General features: G+C 48.6%; 1 protein-coding gene across 1 annotated transcript in view; it reads right to left on the reverse strand.

Annotated features, from left to right (window-relative positions):
• CELSR1 (cadherin EGF LAG seven-pass G-type receptor 1) overlaps positions 1-18,656 on the reverse strand; it is a 177,953-nt gene extending 159,297 nt beyond the window's left edge. Inside the window, exon 1 of the mRNA XM_049813922.1 lies at positions 15,394-18,656. Coding sequence (XP_049669879.1) covers positions 15,394-18,616 — 3,223 coding nt within the window. The 5' untranslated portion in view covers positions 18,617-18,656. The remainder of the gene's footprint in view (positions 1-15,393) is intronic.
• Between the last annotated feature and the right edge of the window lie 2,055 nt (positions 18,657-20,711).

Genomic DNA, 20,711 nt, shown 5'->3' on the forward strand with positions numbered 1-20,711 from the left:
GCAAGATTGGCTCAGATTCCCTACAACTTGCAGCCTGTGACATTTGTGAATAACTTCCAGTCCCATTCATTTATCTGCTGAACCATGCTGCTTTGTGGATTCTGTATCTTCTTTTGATACCAAGTTCAGGAGAAGATAGCAATGCTGTTATCAAGACACAACAACTTACACAAAGCTCAGGCAGTTCAAAGGGCTAATTGCATTTCCAATTTGTTAATAAGTGTGTTTAATTTCTGCAGCAAAAAAGAGAACAGGAAATAATTTTCCCACTAACAAGTTCAATTTTCTATTCAAGGAAGCTTCTCAAGGAAGTGTGTTGTATATACATAATACTACTTATAAACTATCAAGCATTCATTAATTTATCAAGCTTCATCTTAAACCCAGCTACACTTCTTTGGATCCCTTCACAGAGAGATTGTTCCAGAAATTTGCTTCCCTAAAGGTTTCAAACTGCCTTCTAACATCCCACCTAAATTTACTGAGAGTCAGTTCACTTACAGATTGTTTCCTTTAAACTCCCCTGCTCTTCACTTTGTTTTCCATAAGTACTTCAGAGAGGTAGGTAGCAATCATAGTACTCTTTGGTTTTCATTTTGCAATATGAAAGATGCAATCTTCTACCAGAAATGATACCTCCAATGAAATAAATTCTCTGTTCCCCAACTTTTCCTCCTTACAATATAAACTCTTCTTGACTAGGAACCATAAGAATAGTACAGAGATGAGATATTTATAGTGCCATGTACAACAGCATGTAATACCTTACTTTCCTTAATAAACCCACCCCACTTAAAGACCTGTGGTAGAAGACCCATACACCAATGCATTTTTCAGCAGGTCTGTTGCTTCCATCTTTCTGAACCAACTCAAACACATAGACAGTGGTTAGACAAGAGAAGTCACCCAAATAGTGTAATTTCAGCAAATGGAATAATTTTCCATCCCAGTATTTGATGAGCACTTTAAATACTACATAAGGAGGCTCCATCTCCAAAGAGAGGGCAGCGTGGTCCTGGCACATCACACCCAAGTAACAATATATTGCTTTCCTCGGGGAAGCAGCAGCGTTGCCTCTAAACAAGCAGCAACACACGATCCAACTGAAGGAAATGCAAGAGGTGCTGAAATGCCGTCACACGGAGACTAATCTGTTCCAAGAGATTTTGTGACTCATAAATTATCGTAGAGAAAATTAACTGCTATGAAATGCTTAAGAACAGAAATGGAAAATAAATTAAGATGTCTAATAAGGAACAGAAGCAGTGGTGGTTTCTTAGTGTGGGATTATTAATTATTGTGCTTTCCAAAAGTGATTAAATTACCCTAAAGGTCTAAGGGATCAGCACCTCATTTGCTAGAGGACCAGCTCTCAGCTGTGACCTCAAGCCCCTGCCCCAAGACCTGAGCATCTCCACAAAGTGCCTATGCCCATTGGGCTCTCCCACTGCACCATGAGGATGGAGTGGGTGTTCAACAGCAAAAAACCCATCCCCAGGACGGACCACCAGCAAATTAGCTGCTGACTGCCAGAAGTGGGAAGCAGGGAGGGATGACACTGGTCACAAAACTAATCAAAGCCCTGCTTTTAATAATCACCATATCATAAAAGGGAAAACTACTGCAAAAAGGAAAAAGCACTGGAAATGCAAACCCAGATGCCTGGCTGTAAAATCATGTTGTGGTTTAACCCCAGCCAGCAACCAAGCACCACGCAGCCGCTCACTCACTCCCCCCCATCCAGTGGGATGGGGGAGGAAATCGGAAAAAAAAAAGTAGAACTCCTGGGTTGAGATAAGAACGGTTTAATAGAACAGAAGAGAAGAAACTAATAATGATAATGATAACACTAATAAAATGACAACAGTAGTAATTAAAGGATTGGAATGTACAAATGATGCGCAGGGCAATTGCTCACCACCCGCCGACCGACACCCAGCCAGTCCCCGAGCGGCGATTCCCTGCCCCCCCACTTCCCAGTTCCTAAACTAGATGGGACATCCCATGGTATGGAATACACCGTTGGCCAGTTTGGGTCAGGTGCCTTGGTTGTGTCCTGTGCCAACTTCTTATGCCCTGGCTGGGCATGAGAAGCTGAAAAATCCTTGACTTTAGTCTAAACACTACTGAGCAACAACTGAAAACATCAGTGTGTTATCAACATTCTTCGCATGCTGAACTCAAAACATAGCACTGTACCAGCTACTAGGAAGACAGTTAACTCTATCCCAGCTGAAACCAGGACAAATCATCAGGCTGAGCTCTCTGCTGAGTACATGGAGGGATTCAGTGACCCTGAGGGAGCCTTACCTGCTGAATGAGCCAAGAATACACCTTGCCGGGTATTAGGCAATGTCGTGTAATATGACTACAGCAGTAAGCACAAAGGCTCTACAGTGCAAAGAACAGCACTGTGAATTTCACAACTGCTGAAATCTCAGACTGATTTTTTTAAAATTCAGTTTCAGTGCAGGAATAAAATTTAATTAGTCTTTTCTTATCATTAGTCATTTATATAAGTTCATTTAAATACCTGAAAATATCCCAACTTTACGCAGCACTGAGCCAGTAAAACAAACACCATCCTATGTGGTCAGTATGGGATATGAAGAATGTAAGTTGTTTACCCCATGGGATGCTTTCCAGTCTGAGAAAGCTTTCAAATTGGCCATCAAAGTTGTCACTTACTTTCCCTTCAGGCCTTGAAAAGAGCAATGGGATCTTCTGACAGCTGAAGTCCGAATGAAGGAGATGTAGAGCAAAAACCTAGGGAGTCACTGACACCACCTCAGAGCAGGCGAAACAGCCTCTCCTGGACGACTTTCCCCCAGGAAAAAAAAGGGATGGATGCTCAACTGCCACCGGTGGCATGAAGAATTCTAGCTGGCATCTCAACTTCAGTGCAGTCTGATGCATGTTGGGTGAGCCAAGGAGTGAATCAGTCATCTCAGCTTAAGAAATCCCCAGCCACTTGGCAAGTGACATATTTTAAAAGCAGATAATACAAAAGTTTATAAAACTCATTCATACAAAACAAAAGTTCACTGCATAGAATAGAAAAAATGTCCTTGTCTCTAAGTTCTCACCTGAGTTTATTGCCATTAATTGGTCATGTCCATCAACGCTGTTAGTAGTAAATAGGAATTTCTTAGTTTAAAGCCTCTTAAAGCTGAATAAAGTCCCAGAGACTGCTATTAACAGCCATTAGGGAGCTGAGGCACGAAGGAACCAGCCAGTAAAGGCGACTGCAACTTGTCACAGGGGATAAGAAAAAAAATATAGCCACTGTCTATACCCAAACTGGGCGAAATTCCCAGTTCATGGGTGCAGGTGTTGCTCCCACAGACTGCAAAGACAAAAACCACTGACATTCAGTGTGCAGCATACCCTGTGACCTGGGGCTGGCCACAGATGTAACACAACTGCCTGTGCTGGACAGCAAAATCTCTGAGGGACTGTCACCACCTCATGCTGTGGCCCCTGAGACCCTGTGCAAGGAGAGGGGCAAAGGATCGTGGCTGCAAAACCTGTGGAAGCTGCACCCGGCAGCCAGCACCGCTGAGGTCCCAACCCCAAAACAGCCACTGGGAGCCCAAGGGCTGCATGGGCAATGTCACCAGTTCACTGGGAGCATCTCATGGGGCATCCCTGGAAGGGACAGAACCTGCCCCTCCCCTTGGGCCAACGCACCCACCTAATGGCAAGTAACAGCACGGTGGTCAGAAGAGGGTGAGGGATGGATGAGAAACCTGCCCTGCCCCCCCAAAGGCAAGAGGGAAGGCAGTGGGAAAGGATGCTGCCACACCATCAGCAAGCACCGTGCCTGGTGGACGACCGACTGCCAGCCAGCTTCCAGCGCCTGCCAGAGACACCATCGTCCAGGACCGGGACGGTCCCCAGTGCCACCATCTGTATCTGGCTATCTCACAGGGCAGTCAGGCAGTCGATGTCTGGTGGTTATCCTAATTATTTACAGCAGGTATTACAAAAGCAGCCCCTGCGAGGTCTCTGCTGCGCACAGCCCTGTACAAACTTGCAGCAGGCAAACTCCGCAGACATGGCGCCTCGCTGTAAAACAGCACACAGCAAACAGATCCAATGAATGTGAAGGGAGAGGGGGGAAGAAGATAAGCAAGAAGGAAGGAGTAACACCAGCATGTTTTGTGTAACAAGCTTTCAGCATCCACCAGGTCCTAAGATGTACCCGGGATTCCCACTTTGAATAACCAGTGCAAACAACCAGTGCCTGCTGTCAGCAGCTTGGTCAACAAACCCAAGTGTTAGATTGCCAAACTCAATGCAGAATAATGCCAGGTAGCTTAATAAGCAGGACCTAAAAGTTAACACGTCTTACTTAACATTCCAAAAAACTTACAGAAATTTGCCCACATTGCTTTAGCTCGTAACAAATCCTTTTGCAAACAGCCTGCAAAACCAACCAGAAGGCAGCAGCAGGTTTCGTGATCTCGAGAAACTGAAGTTAAGACAGGATTTAAACTAGCAGGCAATTATCTGCCAGATGGAGAGCTCATCATGCAGAGCACACATTGCTAAATTACACTGTGTCAGTAAAAGGAGGCCAACATCAGAAATACACCCCGTGAGAAGGGAAACCGAGTCAACCGACAGGATAGTTCAACCCAGCCATTGCTGCCAAGAGACCTTTACCGTATGTGTCAGGACAATGTCGGCTAGCTGTAGCGTCAGTGAGCACATTGCGGGAAAAGCCACAGGATCCAAGCGACGAGCAGCAACATGTTGATAATTACTAGCAAGTCTATCATCACAGCAAACTGCAGTGAGAAAGAGGATTAAACAGTAGGCAAAGATGGGTTGAACTCTGGATATTTAGCAGCGTAATTTAAGTCTGAGCCTGTGAATCCTTCCATAACTGACCCTTTAGCCCATCTGGGGGCCGCTCCACATAAAAACAAAATACATTTACAAATAGTTAAAGCCAGAAGACAAACAAATCAGTTCTGATCAATAGGAAAGGACTTCCTGGAAAGCCCTGGGGTTCTTGTTTATTGTACCTTTGAGTTCCCAGGTGGGAAGAGCCGAGACCCTGGCTACAGACAGAACTGACCTAGTCCTGACATGGCCTGAACAGTTCATGATCCAGCTTTTATTATGGCCTAAATAAAATCCAGCAGCTGAGGGTCAAAGCCAGACTGCCCATACCACTGCTCGACTGAAGCGGAGGTGCCCACATACACGAATGTGAGCCAGAAAGCCTCCTCTCCAGTGCCCTGCAAGTGTGAGCATGACCCTGTAGCTTATGGCACTTTACCAAAGGGATGGGAAACGTTGAGTCCCGCAACAGCTTCTGTACCTTATTCGGCTCCTCTTTAATGTATAGCACAGTAAGAGCTTTGAGATCAAGGGCTGGAGCCCAGCCCATCTCTGCCCTCGTTAAGTGTCCTGATCGCTATGCTGAGTGAAGTGCCCAAGCTGTAGCGGGATGGTATTTCAAGTACTCCCACTTTATAGGACACTTAACTGCCTAAACCAGGATACCGCTGCAAGGAACAGGCACCTAAAAAGTGAGACGCTGTGGCATCTGACGGTTAGATATAAGTCCTCTACTGGACCTAAGGTGTGAAAGGCGCCAAATGTCTCTTCCTAGCTGTGCTGAGCTGTGCCTGCAGCACCTGGAGGCTGGCAATCACACACTGCTAAAACAAGCAACACACTAACGTAGGACAGCTTTTACATGATATAAACTAAATTCAGACAGCTAAATAAATAAATAAATCACAGCTTGGATGCTAAAGGGTCTCTTTAGAAATAGACCCAGCATGAACATTGCTGCAAGCACAGAAGTAAATGAGGGGCAGGGCTGGGCTGGTTCCTGGAAAGTCCAAAAGTGCTATGAAAGGAATTCAATCCAATAAACTCAATGACTTGGTAACATCAGTTTTGAGTAGGGTCAAGGAGTCTGATCTGGAGCTAGCAAAAGGAAGAGCAAAACCAACTGATCTAGCAGTTCTTTGTACCCATGATGCGTACTCTGGTGGCATGGCAGCTACAGAGAATCACCCTGAGTGCATTTGCTTCCAAACGTAACAGCCCCTTGGCATTTAACAGCAAAGACAGACTGTTGGGTGCTGGCTATCACATCTGTGAAACTCAAATCTGATCGTCCCTGCTTTGCCCCTTTTGGTGGGGTCCAGATGCTTTTGCTTCTCCTTGAAACTGGATCTAGCCCACAGACTCCACAGCAGACAGGACATGCCATGCTGACAATGGTTGTTAACAACGGCCTCTCCTTCTCCCTCCTTCAAAAAGCACTGAAATGTTTTGACCAGATGCATCATTTCCAAAAGTGCTGGAGACCTGACGGAATGTAACATCTATCACGCATTCAGCAATGGTGCTGAAAGCAGATTACTTTCCTTTGTATTTGATAAGTGTAACATGTCTATGTTTATTATGTGGTCCCCTGAGGATTTATTACAGGTTTACTGTTTCATTTATTTGCTTTTTTTGTGCTTGGCAAGTGTAAACACTGGAACAAATACGAAGGTGGTTACAGCTTAGCAGCATTAACAACTTGTTGAAACAAAGTCCAAAAGTTTTCCTTTCTCTCCAGCAAATCCTACTTTTCTGTCCAACTGCTTTTTTTTCAAGTGCGAAGATCATCTTTCTGAAGTATTTTAAAATTTTATTTCTTTGTTGAATGCCAAATCCCCATAAAAGCATACTTTCCCCCTTCATTCACTCAAACTCTTGACAATATTTAAAGTCTTTCCTAACATTATTCATGGCAAAACATTTTCCTGTCTGCAAATTATAGCCTCCCCCATGCTTTCCATCTAGTCTGCTAAGCCTGTTACTACAGGTAGTTCACTGTAACAGAAATAAGTACAATCATCACTACAAAAGAAAACAAACCCTTCCGTCCTGGCACACACATTCAGGGTGGGTTCATCCCACTGAACTTTAGCCATCTAACAACAAGGCAATTAGCCCAAGTCAGTCAATTACGTTCCCTCTTTAATCAGTGGGGTGAGATGGGCAACTCCAGCTAGCAGCCCTCCTGCCTATCAACCAATCATGGCTGCAACCTACATGACCACCTTTGAAGAGATACCTGATTTTTGGGCAGACTGATCCATAGGCAGATCATGGTAGGTGATACAAATCTGACCATAAGAGCCAAGCTGTACCTTCAATAATGTTGTTTCAATCCAACAAAATCAATGCACTGCATTGGTTGAGATTTCAAAGTGTATGCACCTGGGTCTTACAAAAAAAGGTGTTAGGCAAATCTCGCCAAACAAACAAGAGATCGCTCAATGGCAGATTTCAAAATTTTCCATGAAGATTACATCCTGCCCCTTTTGGAAACTTGTGTTACACCTATAAATAGTTCAGTGTTTTTCAACACTGGAAAAAGCTACACTGGGGGGGGAAATTATAAAACTGTAACTTGTCACAGAAACACAAAGTGACAAAACTAAATGTAATCGGGTCTCAGAAGTTTCTTTCAAGTGGACAACCACTGTAAACAAGGCTCTGAAGAACCAAGCCCCTTGTCAACTTGTTCTGTACTCTGATTTATGCACTCTTTTGGCCAAATAGTCTTAAAAAAGGAGCAGACAACAAAAAAGCCTATCATAAAAGACAGCACCGCCATACTTGTTTCTTAAATGGCAAAGTAGATGCTAGAGTAGTTGGAGTACCATTTTACCTAAAAACTTCATCATTCCCACAGAAACCAGGACAGAAAAACTATAACATGGAAGATTGCCAAAAAGGGTCATTAGATCTGATCTGAATATCGTCAGCTCTTCTAACCCTCATACATGTCCTAAAGACTCTCCATAGATGTTTTTGGAAATACAAGTCAGTATGCCAAAGGATGTCAAGAAAGACAGTTGCCCAAGTCCTGTAAATTAGGCAATACTGAGGTAAGCAGATAAGTTGTGTTGTTATCTCAAGCACTCAAATGTAGCAAGCCTGTCGCCGCCAACTGGCTCTCAAAATTCTGAGGGCTTATAAAAGAGAGGGAGAAGGGATGGAGAGCGCAGATCTTGTGTCTGACATTTGATCCTCCCCTTACTCATCCTCCATGCACGAGCGTTACAGCTAGAGTTGCCTCCGCTAAATATTGAAAAGGTATTTGTGGCATGTAGGTTTAGAAGAGGTTGCTGCTTCATGTTTGCTTGTTTCCTGCCCAGAAAGTAATTCTGGTCACAACTTCAGAGCGGCCACATTCCCATCCCGGTCTTTGTATCAGTCTCACCTGGCCCATGAGGGAATCGAACGGCCCAGTGAAATCGCAAGCCGAACCCATGCTACGGTGCAGTCATTGCTGTCTGTACCCAAAATAACCAGATGAAAGTGAGCTCAGCTATGCCAACACATGCAGCAGCTACACGTCTGGCTGAACTGTGAACACTGTCATAGGTGCTGCATGCTATCACATGCCCCTGAACCCATGAACCCTGAGCACCCAGCCAAAACACCGGAGACAACCTGTCAGCTGCAGGGGTGTCTGCCTGACCTGCAGCACACCCCGAGGACGAGGCAGGAGACCACGGAGGAGTCTCTCCAACCCTTCCCTGAAGATGTTGGGAGACACCAGGGCCACGCTCTGACCAGACTGGTGGAAATGTGAGGATGCCTGGGTTCCCATCCCAGCATCTGCTAAGGGTTTCACCAGCAAGCACCCTACCAGAAGAGTGGTGAGCACGCTATCCATCTTCACCTAATGTCATACCTTAAAAACTAACATTACATTCCTCAGTCAAGGGATGTCTCAGAAAATATATTCAGTTCAAAGATTGGAGTCAACAAGGAAAGGGAGTTTCAAGATATTAAGTATATATGCTGAAGGAAAACGGACCATTCAATGAGCAATTGTAAAATTATATGCTTTATCAGCAGCCAGCTAATTCCTCAGAATTAGTGTTTGGGATATTGGAGATAATGAAGTATAAAATCCTACTGCTTCACATCACCTACTTTCCCTACCACTACTTCTACTGCAGGTTTACTATCATCCTAACATCCAAACCTAGAAAACTGTTCCTGTATTCTAAACAAAGGGTTCTTTTGCCTTCACCGTTGACAACAACTCAATGTTTATTCTGTATTTGGCAGTTTGCAGCAGGCTTCACAACCCCAGCCTAAACCAATTCTGAACTGCAAGGAAACATGTGACCAGAACAAGAGAATAAAAGAAGATTCTTCCCAACCTGCAAATGCAAGTCAGAAGAGCACTTCAGTGACTTCTAAGAGGGAAGCAAATCACAACAAGGGAATACACCAAGGAAATAAATTCATTAATATACCCTGAAGCTTAAAAAGTAATAAAAAAATATAAAACAATTACTAATCCAATTAAAAAATGGTTATTACAACTATCTCCCCATTTGCAAATAATTTGAAAATTGGAGAAAAAAAAATTTCCAGGTAATTCCACCACCATACCTCTCTAAATTTAATCTCTCTCCCTTAAGAGTTGTTATCAAGTAAAGCCTAGTAGATCTTTCTCCCTCTCACATCTTCAGCCTCATTCTCCTTATACCTTCTTCTTATTATCCTAAAGTCTCCCTCTTTCCCAGAAATCACTGAGAAAAGGATCAACATTTAGGCAATAAAAAAATAAAATAATATTACTGGTACACTGAGCAAAGTGTGTACAAAACCAGCCAAAATCCCCTGTAGCCTCAATAAGCCATTTCTCATACCCTCTCAATCAAGGCAACCCAATAGCTTGTACAGAAATGTTAACAAGAAGACGATGCAAAGATACATGCCCTTGGGTTTTTAAACAGCCTTGCTGAGTTTGGGCTTATGTAGGGCTTTGATATACACTGGGGGTTTTTTCTCTAGGAACTGATCGTGACCTTTAATATTTATGGTTCAAAGTTTCACTTTGTGGTATGAGGTTAAGAAGTGCCATCTGGATATGCTTCAACCACAGAGACATACTAAGGTAGAATTATCTTCATAAAAAACGTGTAACAAAAAAATGGGAACATACAGCCTGCACTGTACACAGAGAGAAACAGGGAGAAACAAACATTTTTAGTGATAGCTATGTTGCATAGTAGCATTTTCTGAAAGAAGTTGACAGACAAAATAGCTTTTATCTGAAAGAAAACATCTCATTTACTTTTTAAAGTGTGTTGTGATAAAAATTTAATTTTTTTAGCTTTACTAGGGATGGCCATTTTAGCAAAGAAACTTGTTATTTACAGTAGCGTAGGCTGCAGGTAACTCCCTATTTTATTTATTTACATGCAGAAGATATCTTTTATCTCAGTAAAAAGTTACTTTGTCAGTCAGCCTTCCACTAAATATTTTCCTCTCATAGCCATAGAAGTTTTCCTGTCTTTTGAAACAAAAATAAACCACTCCTATGAAATCCAGGGATGAAGTGGAAGGAAGTCCATAGGAAAGCAACAAGGCAGCCACAGCTTTTTATCAGCTGGAACAGATGATACAGCTGAAAAGGGAAAGTCACATTCCTGCAGGCTGGAGGGATGCACATCTAAAATGCATCTCACCTGTAGAATAGATTAGAATATAGAACCTATATGGATGCAATAAAGGACTTAGATAACCACAGCAGATCCAGAAGCTAGCCTAACTTTAAAATGATGGTGACTACTCTTGATTGGCTATTTTAGGAAAATAAATGTAAGTGTTCAAAACCTCCACTACTAACCATTATCAGTCATCCTTCACTTCAGCCCCACTTAACACACCAAGTAACGACTGGAGTTGCAATCCCACAGCTCACAGTATCATGCCATCTTTCCAAACAGGGTCCCCCATCGTTGCCTCCCTGGTCTCCACAGCCTTTGAGCCACTGCTTTCTCTCAGCTCGCCTTAGTGAGGGATGCACACGTGAAGTGCAAGTCCAAGGCCCCCAGGAACGCCAGCGTGCAAAAGCCCTGCAGCCACGAGACACGCCGACACACCTCCTCCCACCCGGACAGAGGGAGGAAGGAGCCTCCAGCCGCCCATTTCCATCACCTAATTGTATAAGCCACCAGGATCCCAACACAGCTGCCTGCAGGAATGTGTTTCCCTGGGAGGGGGGCCACAGAGAGCAGTTTGGGTGTTAATTGCCCCTCACTGACCCTAAAAGCAAGTCCTTGCAGGCCAGAAAGCATCACTCCTAAAAGAACCAGTCAATCTGCGGATCTGCCCCCCCAAAACTCAAAAGGCCCCGGCAGCCCCATCTGCCTCGCTCCCCAAAGGCAGGGGCTCGAGGCCAGGGTGCACCCCAATGCTGCCAAAGCGTCTGGCTTGCGTCCCGAGCGGTCGCCCCGCACTCACCCTCTGTGCCCAAAGGTACCCCTGCACTTAGAGAGAGACCTTTTCCCTCGAGTTTCTTTATTCCCTTTGATCCCAAACCTTCGTCACACACACAAATACCCCCAATGCCTTGCATTTCAGGCACAGCTGTGGCCTTCCCTTTATCAGAAGGGCTAAATCAAAGTATTGCATCTTCTCTTAACATTTGTACAGAGAAGGCACAGAGCTGGAGATCGAGGATCGCTAGCATAATGACTTTTAAATTACAATAATAATGAAGATCCTTTACCAGCCTTGAGTAAAAATCCCAAAAGTTTATTGCAACACAAACGAGCTCTATCTTAATTTGTATTTGCTGATAGTCAATAACCTCACTGAATGCCACTGGAGATTAAAAGCCAAAGAAATGTAAAAGGTGATACTTGAGCTTGCATGCCCTAAAAAAGGCTTGGGTATCTATCCCTCACTGTGTGAGGCGCTCTACCTTCCCAAAATTATAGATTGTATGTTGTATAATGATATTTTACATTTATCTGGACCACTCGAAAGCGGTAGCATCCAGTCAGGTTGGGTTCTGTCTGCACTGGTGAATTAGGCTGGGTTCCCAGAGGAGTTTGCACACATATCTATTGTATCCCATTGCACTGTCGTCGATGATAAGTGGGACTGCTTGTGGCAGCACAGCCAAGCAGGTGCCAGCAGCATTTGCAATGCGATACCCAGTCAAACTTGTGCAATATTTGTGCAAAGTTAAGGCTAGCATATAGCCGTCCCACCCAGTGCTGGTGGGGACTGTGGTATGTTTAACACGGGCAAATGCAATGTGACTGGAGCAATGTTTAACCCATTTTTTGGCCAAATAAATCCCAATTTAATGTTATCATGAACATCACTGTGGACAGAAAGTAATCGTTTTTAATGATCATGTCAATGTAAGTCATATATTTATTAGTAACACTGAGGAATCATGGACTGATCGACTCTTGAGCACCTGCTTCAGAAGCCCAGAGTAAAATCCTGCCACCCTGGAAAGCAACGGCAGGATTTCAGCAAGGTCCAGATTTCACCCCAGTTGGTAAAACAACATACACCTAATGACACAATGTGCAGGCATGGGAATGCAGGCCAAGCTCTTCCTTTCTGTAGGAAAACCTTGAAGGTACAATGGAAAAAGGAGAATGTGTCTTTTTAAGGAACCCCTGGAGCGCATGTGGATTAGTTTCACCCAAAACGGGTCCGCTTTATTCACTCAGACGGCTCTGCATGACAGTCATGGGCATAGGGGCACCCAGAGAGATTCACTTCAGAGCAGACTGACTTCAAAAGCTACCTCCCGATCCAAAGCAAAATGCTAATATATCCACACCACCCACATTCCTCCCTCCGCCACTTGGGTCGGTTCCTGACCAGCTGTGGGGGCACGGCCGAGCAGGTACCGTGGCACCAGGGCAAAGGCAGAGCCACGCATGCGCCGAGCCTGCCCAGGGCTGCCCACCATCCCACGTAGCTTCTGATGATGTTGACACTGTTAGGGTAAGTTTTAAATGCCGAGCGTGCTGTTCTCAGGTTTTACAAAACCAATTAGCTCCATTTGCTTGGTTTTCATGATTCTTAAATTTTGTTTATATGCAGAAGGCCAAAATTACCGTGCTTGCGTATTTGAATAATCCCCAAGCCAAATGAAAGCATGCTGGTTTTAGCCAAGTATCGAAGTCTCAAAGTAATTCAATTGATTAGCACGGCTCCTCACTAGCATTGCACGCACTCACATGCCTCCACAGCACACCACATCGCTAGATGGAAGTAAGATTTTTATAGCAGCAGTGTTACTTCCGACTCCTATATAGATCAAATTCCCCAAGTTCATAAAGAGCTCCAACCCTTCCCTGACCTGAAGAGCAGCTGCGAGTAGGGCGGGACTTTGTGTTTGTCTGGGTTTGAGAGGTTAATGGCTACTTCGTAGACACGTTTTTCAGTTAACTGGCAGGTCATTTTAGCAGATGATTTGCAGGTATTTCGCAACACTTAGAGATAACCCTGTGGAGTACTTCTGTCTGAGCTGCTTCTCTGTCTTTTTTTAAAGACTGCATCAGATAAACCAGAGAATGCAGGCAGGTGAGACTTTCCCCGGACTAATCACACACTGCCAGACTCTGCCCTTTCAATTTCCAAACAGCAAACTTCTCCAAATTAACCTCAAATGGAGTTCAGTGCTTGTCAAAATTATTTTAAAAATCTACCCATAAAGAGCTTTAATCTTTCAAATATCTCAAGACATGCAGCAGACAGCCAGTTTTGATCAACATCACAGCAGAGTTTCAAAGTTCACACCTTCACCAAACATGAAAATGATGCTGGAATGATCAAGCTCTTGTTACTTAAGAAAACAGAGGTCTTCACTCTTACCTGAGATTTCATCCATTTAAACTGCATAAATCATTAGACTGAGAAAGGAATAGTTTGTCACCTATTTTTCTGTTCTGAACACACTCTTGCTCTAGTCTAACCAAACAACTTTTCCAACCTTCCTGCTTCAAGATGAGTTCTTATCTTCTGCTACCAGATAAAGAGCTACTGGTTCAGACAGTGACCATGCAATCACCTGCACCTTAATCCAAATGTTTTTCTTTAAGGTCACAAGCCAACTGTCTGTTTTTTCTGCAAGTCCTCGCAGGACATGGAAACGGCATTTATGAGCTACCTTTACCACATTAACTGCCCCCCAGCATTTTGGAAGAACCAGGAAAGGCTTGTCAGGTGATACACCACAGTAAATTCAGTCAGCTCAGTTAATAACACTTTCATTTTCCTGAAGCAAAAAGGACCTCAAGCCTGCAAACACAAGGGAGAGCACAGCTCGCTCCCCCGAGGCCCTGCTGCACGCCGTGACTACTTACAGTAAAACAGGCTGCCAGGATTATACCACAGTTTGATTATTATTTTTTTCTTTTTTTTTTTGATACAAACATCCGAAAAGAAGTTTCTCCCAAAGTGTCATTTTAGGCACCTAGTACTTTCAGCTGGTTTTTTTTGCAAAAAGAATGCAAGTATTAGTTTTAGGATGCAGAGAGCAGCGGCAAGGAATGCATCTGGTTAAACCTCTGAAAGTCAACAAAAGTATGGGATCAGGTCCACAGTAAACTTTATAGAGTGGCACCTGCAGAGGAAATTACTCATTGCATGATTGATGCCACAATTAGAGGCATAAAAAGTAATTCCATGATAAACAAGCAACCAAGCAGAAAAAGAATAATATCCTCAGAGTATGTATGTGCTCATAGAAAAGTATATATTGGACGATATTGAACAGTCTTGACGCACACAGAGACACAAAATCTCCAAGGAAGTTAATGGCACAGTACCCCTCCCTCTCTCCTCCTTTCCCTCTCTGCAACAGCGCTGATTTTGGGGCTGCATTTGGCCAGTATCTGCCCCTAGCACTACTAAAGCGACTCCAGCACAATTAGCTGCGTTACACAGCTATTACACAGCCATAACTCATGGCTTTCAGAGTTGCCATTTCCCGCAGGAGCACACGCCAGCAACGCAAACCAATGCAGCTCTGCCAGCGTCACATCCACCTGGGCCACACCAGCAGAGAACTGGTCTGAGGTCTAAGGATCTACCAGCCAGAAGGGAATAAACATGTTTTGTTGCTAAAAAAGCAGAGATACCAAATCTCAGCTCTCGCTCTCTCTTTTTTTTTTAAGAGGAAGGAAAAAAAAAAAAAAGAGGGAGGGGAGACGGCATTACAGATGCACGTGCATTCCCTACATCTCTGCAAGTTACATCATTTATTACTTTTATGCAACCACATCAGAAAAGCTTCAACTAAGGTACCACCTCAACTGAGGGAGTATATACCATTCCATACACATGTATTTATTTACCCTTGTGATCCACATTTACTAAACAACTTCAACGCACCATTTCAATCCACAGCACGTGGGCTTGATACATTTTTGTGGTTCCTCTCCAAAAATTTCACAGATAAATTGCTGCTTCAGGAAACTGAAAGCTGCGTACTGAGCTGCAAGTGGGTTATTTCTGCCCATGCCCCTGTATTGGTCTGACAAGCAGAATTACACACTTTATGAACCTTGAACGCTTGCTTACCTGAGACCGACACTTTCATAAGGGCTTCCAGGGGTCTGTTGTTGTCCAGATCGCGACTGAGTTTGAGTTCCCCAGTGGCAGAGTCCAAAAGGAGCAAGTTTAATTCATTGCCTTGCACAAAGGTGTAGGCCAGGCTGTCAGACACATCGGGATCATGAGCTGGAATCTTGCCAATCACGCCGGAGGGGAAGCTGTTGGACTTGTTGGTCACGTAGTTATTGAAGAGGATCTGGAAATCCTGCAGCACAGGCGGGTTATCATTCTGGTCCAGGAGGCGGATGTGCACTGTTGCCCGGCTCACAAGAGGGGCTGAAGTGGCCTGCACCACTATCACGTACTCTGTCCGGCTCTCATAATCCAGGTCCATTAGGGCCGTGAGGTCTCCGTTGAGCAAGTCTAGTTGGAAGACCTCGGGGATGTTCCCCTCTACGATCTGGTACATGATCTGTGCGTTGGTCCCCTCATCGGGGTCAGCTGCACTGATCCGTGCCACAATAGAGCCCACAGGGCTGTTCTCCTCCACAAAGATGTCAAATTCATCCTTCTCAAAGACAGGGGGGTTGTCATTGATGTCCAGCACAGTCACCTGGATATCCACAGAGGCTTTCAGCGGCGGGCTGCCCCTGTCCACAGCAAAGGCCCGCAGGCTGTAGACAGCCACGTTCTCGCGGTCCAGCTTGCGCAGCGTGCGTATCACTCCAGAAGTAGGTTCGATGTAGAAGTCTCCATCTCCATCGTCGCCACCTTGGAACGTGTAGAGGAGACGGCCATTGAGTCCTGAGTCACGGTCAGTGGCAGACAGCTGCAGGACGCTGGTGGAGAGCGGCACATCCTCGAAAACTGAGCCCTGGTAGCGGTCACGCAGGAAGCGGGGTGCGTTGTCATTGGCATCCAGGATGAGGATCTCGACGTAGGTCGTGTCCGATTTCTGGGGGATGCCATTGTCGTGGGCTGTAATAGCCAATGTGTACGAGGCCTGGTCCTCGTAGTCCAGCTCCATCAGGGTGGTGATGGTGCCTGTGTCGGGGTCGATGCGGAACTGGGGGATGTTATCGTCCAGGATGTATGTGATTCTCGCATTCTCCCCCGTGTCTTCATCGGTGGCGCTGATGGCGACAATAGAGGTGCCGATGGGCTTGTCCTCGCTGACGCTCACCGTGTAGTGGGAGCTCTGGAAGACCGGGCGGTGCGTGTTGGCATCCGTGACATTGATGAAGACCTGGACGGTGTCAAAGCGTGTGCCATCAGAGGCAGTGACTGTGAGCACATACTGCCTTTCCTGCTTGTAATCCAGGGGCAAGGCCAGCGTGATCAGCCCCCCTCCGCTCTGACTGGTGATGGCAAAACGGTTCCTGGTGTTGCCACTGGTGATCTGGTAAGTCACAACGCTGTTAACGTCCCTGTCCACTGCTGTCAGGGTCAGGACACTGCTGCCCACAGCCGCGTCCTCGTTCAGTCTGAGGTGATACACCTTCTCCGTGAAGGTGGGGTTGTTGTCGTTGACGTCCAGGACAGTGATGGACACGCTGGCTGAGGAGGTCATGACCGGCACACCGTGGTCCCTGGCCTCCACCCCAAAGTGATAGTTCTCCACAGTCTCTCGGTCCAGCTCTGCAGCCACCGTGATCCACCCTGTGCTGTTGTTGATCTGAAAAGGGAACCCAGAGTCACCCGCTACAGGGGCACCTCCGGTGGACGGTGCCAACTCTATGAGTTTGTACTCCAGGCGGGCGTTCTCCCCGGAGTCAGCATCCACAGCCTGGACGTGCAGCACCGAGTAGCCCAGAGGAACATTCTCCAGCACAGTGGCCTGGAAGGGAGTGCTCACGAAGATGGGGGCATTGTCATTCACGTCCACGACCTGCACTGACACCATGCCGCTGGAGTTGATCAAGGGAGGCCTGCCCCCATCCTGGGCTTTGATCCGGAGCGTGTACTCCCGAATAGTCTCATAATCCAGGGGGTTGATCAGGTCGATGGCACCGGAGAAAGAGTGGATGTAGAACTGGCCTTTCAGGTTGCCGCTCACGATGCTGTAGTGCACCTGGGCATTGCTGCCCCGGTCCCGATCCGTGGCCTGCACCTGCAGTATCTGGCTGTTCACCGGGGCATCCTCTGGCACCTGGACCAGGTAGCGCTTCTCACTGAACTGAGGGTAGTTGTCGTTCTCGTCCTCTACAGTGATGTGCACCATAGCCGTGGCGCTGCGTGGTCCTGGGTCCTTGCCCTGGTCATTGGCTTCCACCACCAGGTGGTACTCGGAGACCTCCTCACGGTCCACCGGGGCTCGGGTCCTCACAACCCCGGAGCGCGGGTCAATCTCAAAGACCCCGTCACCGGCGCCCGGCTCCAGCAGGCGGTAAAGCATGTTGGCGTTGGCCGGGGCGTCGCCGTCGGTGGCGCGGATGGTCAGCACCTCGTAACCCACCTCCAGGTTCTCCCGGATGCTCTCCCGGTACTCGGGCTGCTCGAACACCGGCTCGTGGTCGTTGGTGTCGCTCACCGTCACCGTCAGGTAGGTGGTGGCCGAGCGGCGGCGCGGGGACCCGTGGTCGGAGGCGGTCACCTTCAGCACGTGGGTGTCCTTCGTCTCCCGGTCCAGGCTGCGGGCGGTGACCACGCTGCCCGTCTCGGCGTCGATGGAGAAGTAGTCGTTGGAGCGCTCGTCGAAGAGCGCCTCCATGGAGTACGCCAGCCGGCCGGCTTCCCCCTCGTCGGGGTCCTGGGCCCGCAGCACGATGACCGCCGTGCCGGCCGGCTCGTTCTCGGGGATGGAGACCTGGTAGCTGGGCAGCTGGAACTGCGGGGGGCTGTTGAGGCTCCGCGCCCGCCGCGCGCCTCGCCGCCCGCCGCCCTCCTCCCCCGCCGCCGGCGGCGGGGCGCAGGCGGCGGCGGCGGCGGCGGCTCCGCGGGGCTCGGCGGCCGCCCGCTGCCGGGCGCGCCGCGGGCAGGGCCCGCCGCCGCGGGGCCCGCGGGGCTCGGCGGGCGGAGCGCGGCGCAGCGCGGCCCCCGCCGCCCTCAGGCGCCCCGCGGGCGGCAGCGCCGGCGGCTCGGCTGCGGCGGCGGCGGCGGCGGCGGCGGCGGCGCGGCGCCCCGCGGCCCCCGGGGGCAGGTGGAGGAGCGGGGCAGCGCGGGGCGGCCGCAGCTCCCCGCCGCCCGCCGGCGCCAGGGCGCAGAGCAGCGCGGCCCAGGACACGCAGGCGGCGGCGGACAGCCGCAGCATCTCCGGAGCTCAGCGGGCAGCGATGCCGGGCAGAGGGCTGCCGCACAATCCATCCACCCGCCGGGCTGCCCGCCCGCCCTCATCCATCAAGCCGCCGGCTCGGCCCTCCCCCCCCGCCCCGCCGCCGCCGCCGCCGCCGCCCGGGCGCCGCCGGCCCAGAGCCCCGCGCCCCGGCCCCGTTCCCGGGCAGCGGGCTGGAGAGCTCCAACTTTTCCACCTTAAACTTTGAAGTGAGTTCAAAATGGCTCCTCTCCTCCTCCTCCTCCTCCTCCTCCCACCGCCGCTCCCGAGAGGGTGATTAGCATAAACCTGCTGCTCGTCTCCTCCGCCAAAAAAAAAAAAAAAAAAAAAAAAAAAAAAGAAAAGAAAAAAAGCAAAAAAAGCAAATCAAATACCGAAGTCTCCCCCCGGGCGGCGGGGCCGGCCCACGGGCGGCGCGGTCCCGCGTGGCTGCGCGACCCGGCGGAGCCGCCCCGTCCCGTCCCTGCCGCCCCGCTCCGCTCGGTTCCGCGGCGGCGCTGAGCGGCGCAGGCTGCGCGGAGCGCGGCGGGCGCTGCCCGGGGCGGGGTTTCCTGCCGGCCCCGCCCGGCCCCTCCCGGGCGGCGGCGGCGGCGGCGGGGGGTGTCCAGTCCCGGCCCCGGCCCCGCGGGGCTCCCGCCCCGCCGCCCGGCGCCTCTCGGCGGCCGGCCCCGGCCCCGCGCCCCGGCAGCCGGGAGAGCCGCCCGCCCCGGCTGGGGGGGGTGCGCCGGGTTGGAGGCCGCGCGGGCGGCTGGCGGGACGGGTACCGCTGCCGCAGCCCCGCTACCCCCGCCAGAACTGGCGCTCCGGGGGGCGGGGGGGGCCGCGGGAAGGCGCGGCGCGGCGGCCGGCAGCCGCTTCCCCGCGTAGTAGCACCTGTCGTCTCGGAGCGGTCGTCCGGGAGAAACTTACGGGGAATCTTTATTTGTTGATTTTTATTCTCCCTGGGGAAGGGGCGCGCGGGGGGGGAGTAAAAGTACTTTTCAGGGCGAAATCAGCGTCACCTGCCTGACGTAGGAACTGCCGCGAACCCCGGCGGAGGCTCTGCCGACATGGTCCCGCTTTGCGCCCAACTGCGCAGAACAGCGGGTAGGTTCCGGAGCCTTAAGGATTTCCGTGGGGCACTTGCCAATAGTTACACACGAGACGCAAACTTAGGTAGTTGGTGGGGAAAAGCAAAGCCAAACCCCGCGTGGCAATGTTGCACGGGTGGTTATAATGTCAGTTCTGTGGATTTATGCTAAACACTTTATATCGCTTTACTTTCTTTCTTTCTTTCTTTTTTTTTTTTCTCCCTAGCCTGTGCGTGGAAGCGGTGCGCCCAGGCTGCGCGTTCATCCCTGCGGCTGCAGTGTCCCCTTGTGGGAACGGCGAGAAGGACGCGGGCCCCACCGCCGGCGTGTGCGAGGGACACGGGAGCGGCGGGCCCGGGAAGGAAGATCTGGGGTACCTGCCTTCGGGGCTCGTCGTGCCCTCGGTGGCAAACACCGATGCTCATCTACACAGATCGAGCTTTACGGACGAAGAAGACCGGGGGGTGGCGAGCAATAAGCCACCAAAGGTTGCCGACTGGGGTTTTGCAAAACGCTGTGCCTCGTAGGAGCCGGAAGGCAACTTTCAGAGCAATCTGTTACTGTCAGTTCAGGCTCTTCAGCACTTACAAGAAGACTGTGAAAAAACCAGATTCTTTCAACTGCTTTCATCTCCGGAACTGCATTATTGCAAGGGAAAAAGAAAAAAACCAACCACCTGGATTATTGCCAGTATGTCTGTCAGGGGGAAAAAAAGCTTTATAAATTGCAGTTTTGGAAGATGTTTAACTGATTCAGCTTTACTAAATTAGATACATTTTTTTTAAATGGATTTTAGAAGCTTAGTTGGCTTTTCAGATCTTCTGATGAAAATGATAGTTCATGAAAAGGAAGAGGAAAAAATAGGTTAAAAAAGATAAATATAACCTCCCCTTTATCTAAAGTTTTGAGTGGATGCAGCGATCTGTTTTATACTCCAGAAATCAAGCAACTCGCCCTGTAGCTGGTTTAAATCCTATCAATATTAACTTGGGATCTGCATTAAA

The sequence above is a fragment of the Accipiter gentilis genome, chromosome 11 (assembly GCF_929443795.1).
Source record: "Accipiter gentilis chromosome 11, bAccGen1.1, whole genome shotgun sequence".
NCBI lineage: Eukaryota > Metazoa > Chordata > Aves > Accipitriformes > Accipitridae > Astur > Astur gentilis.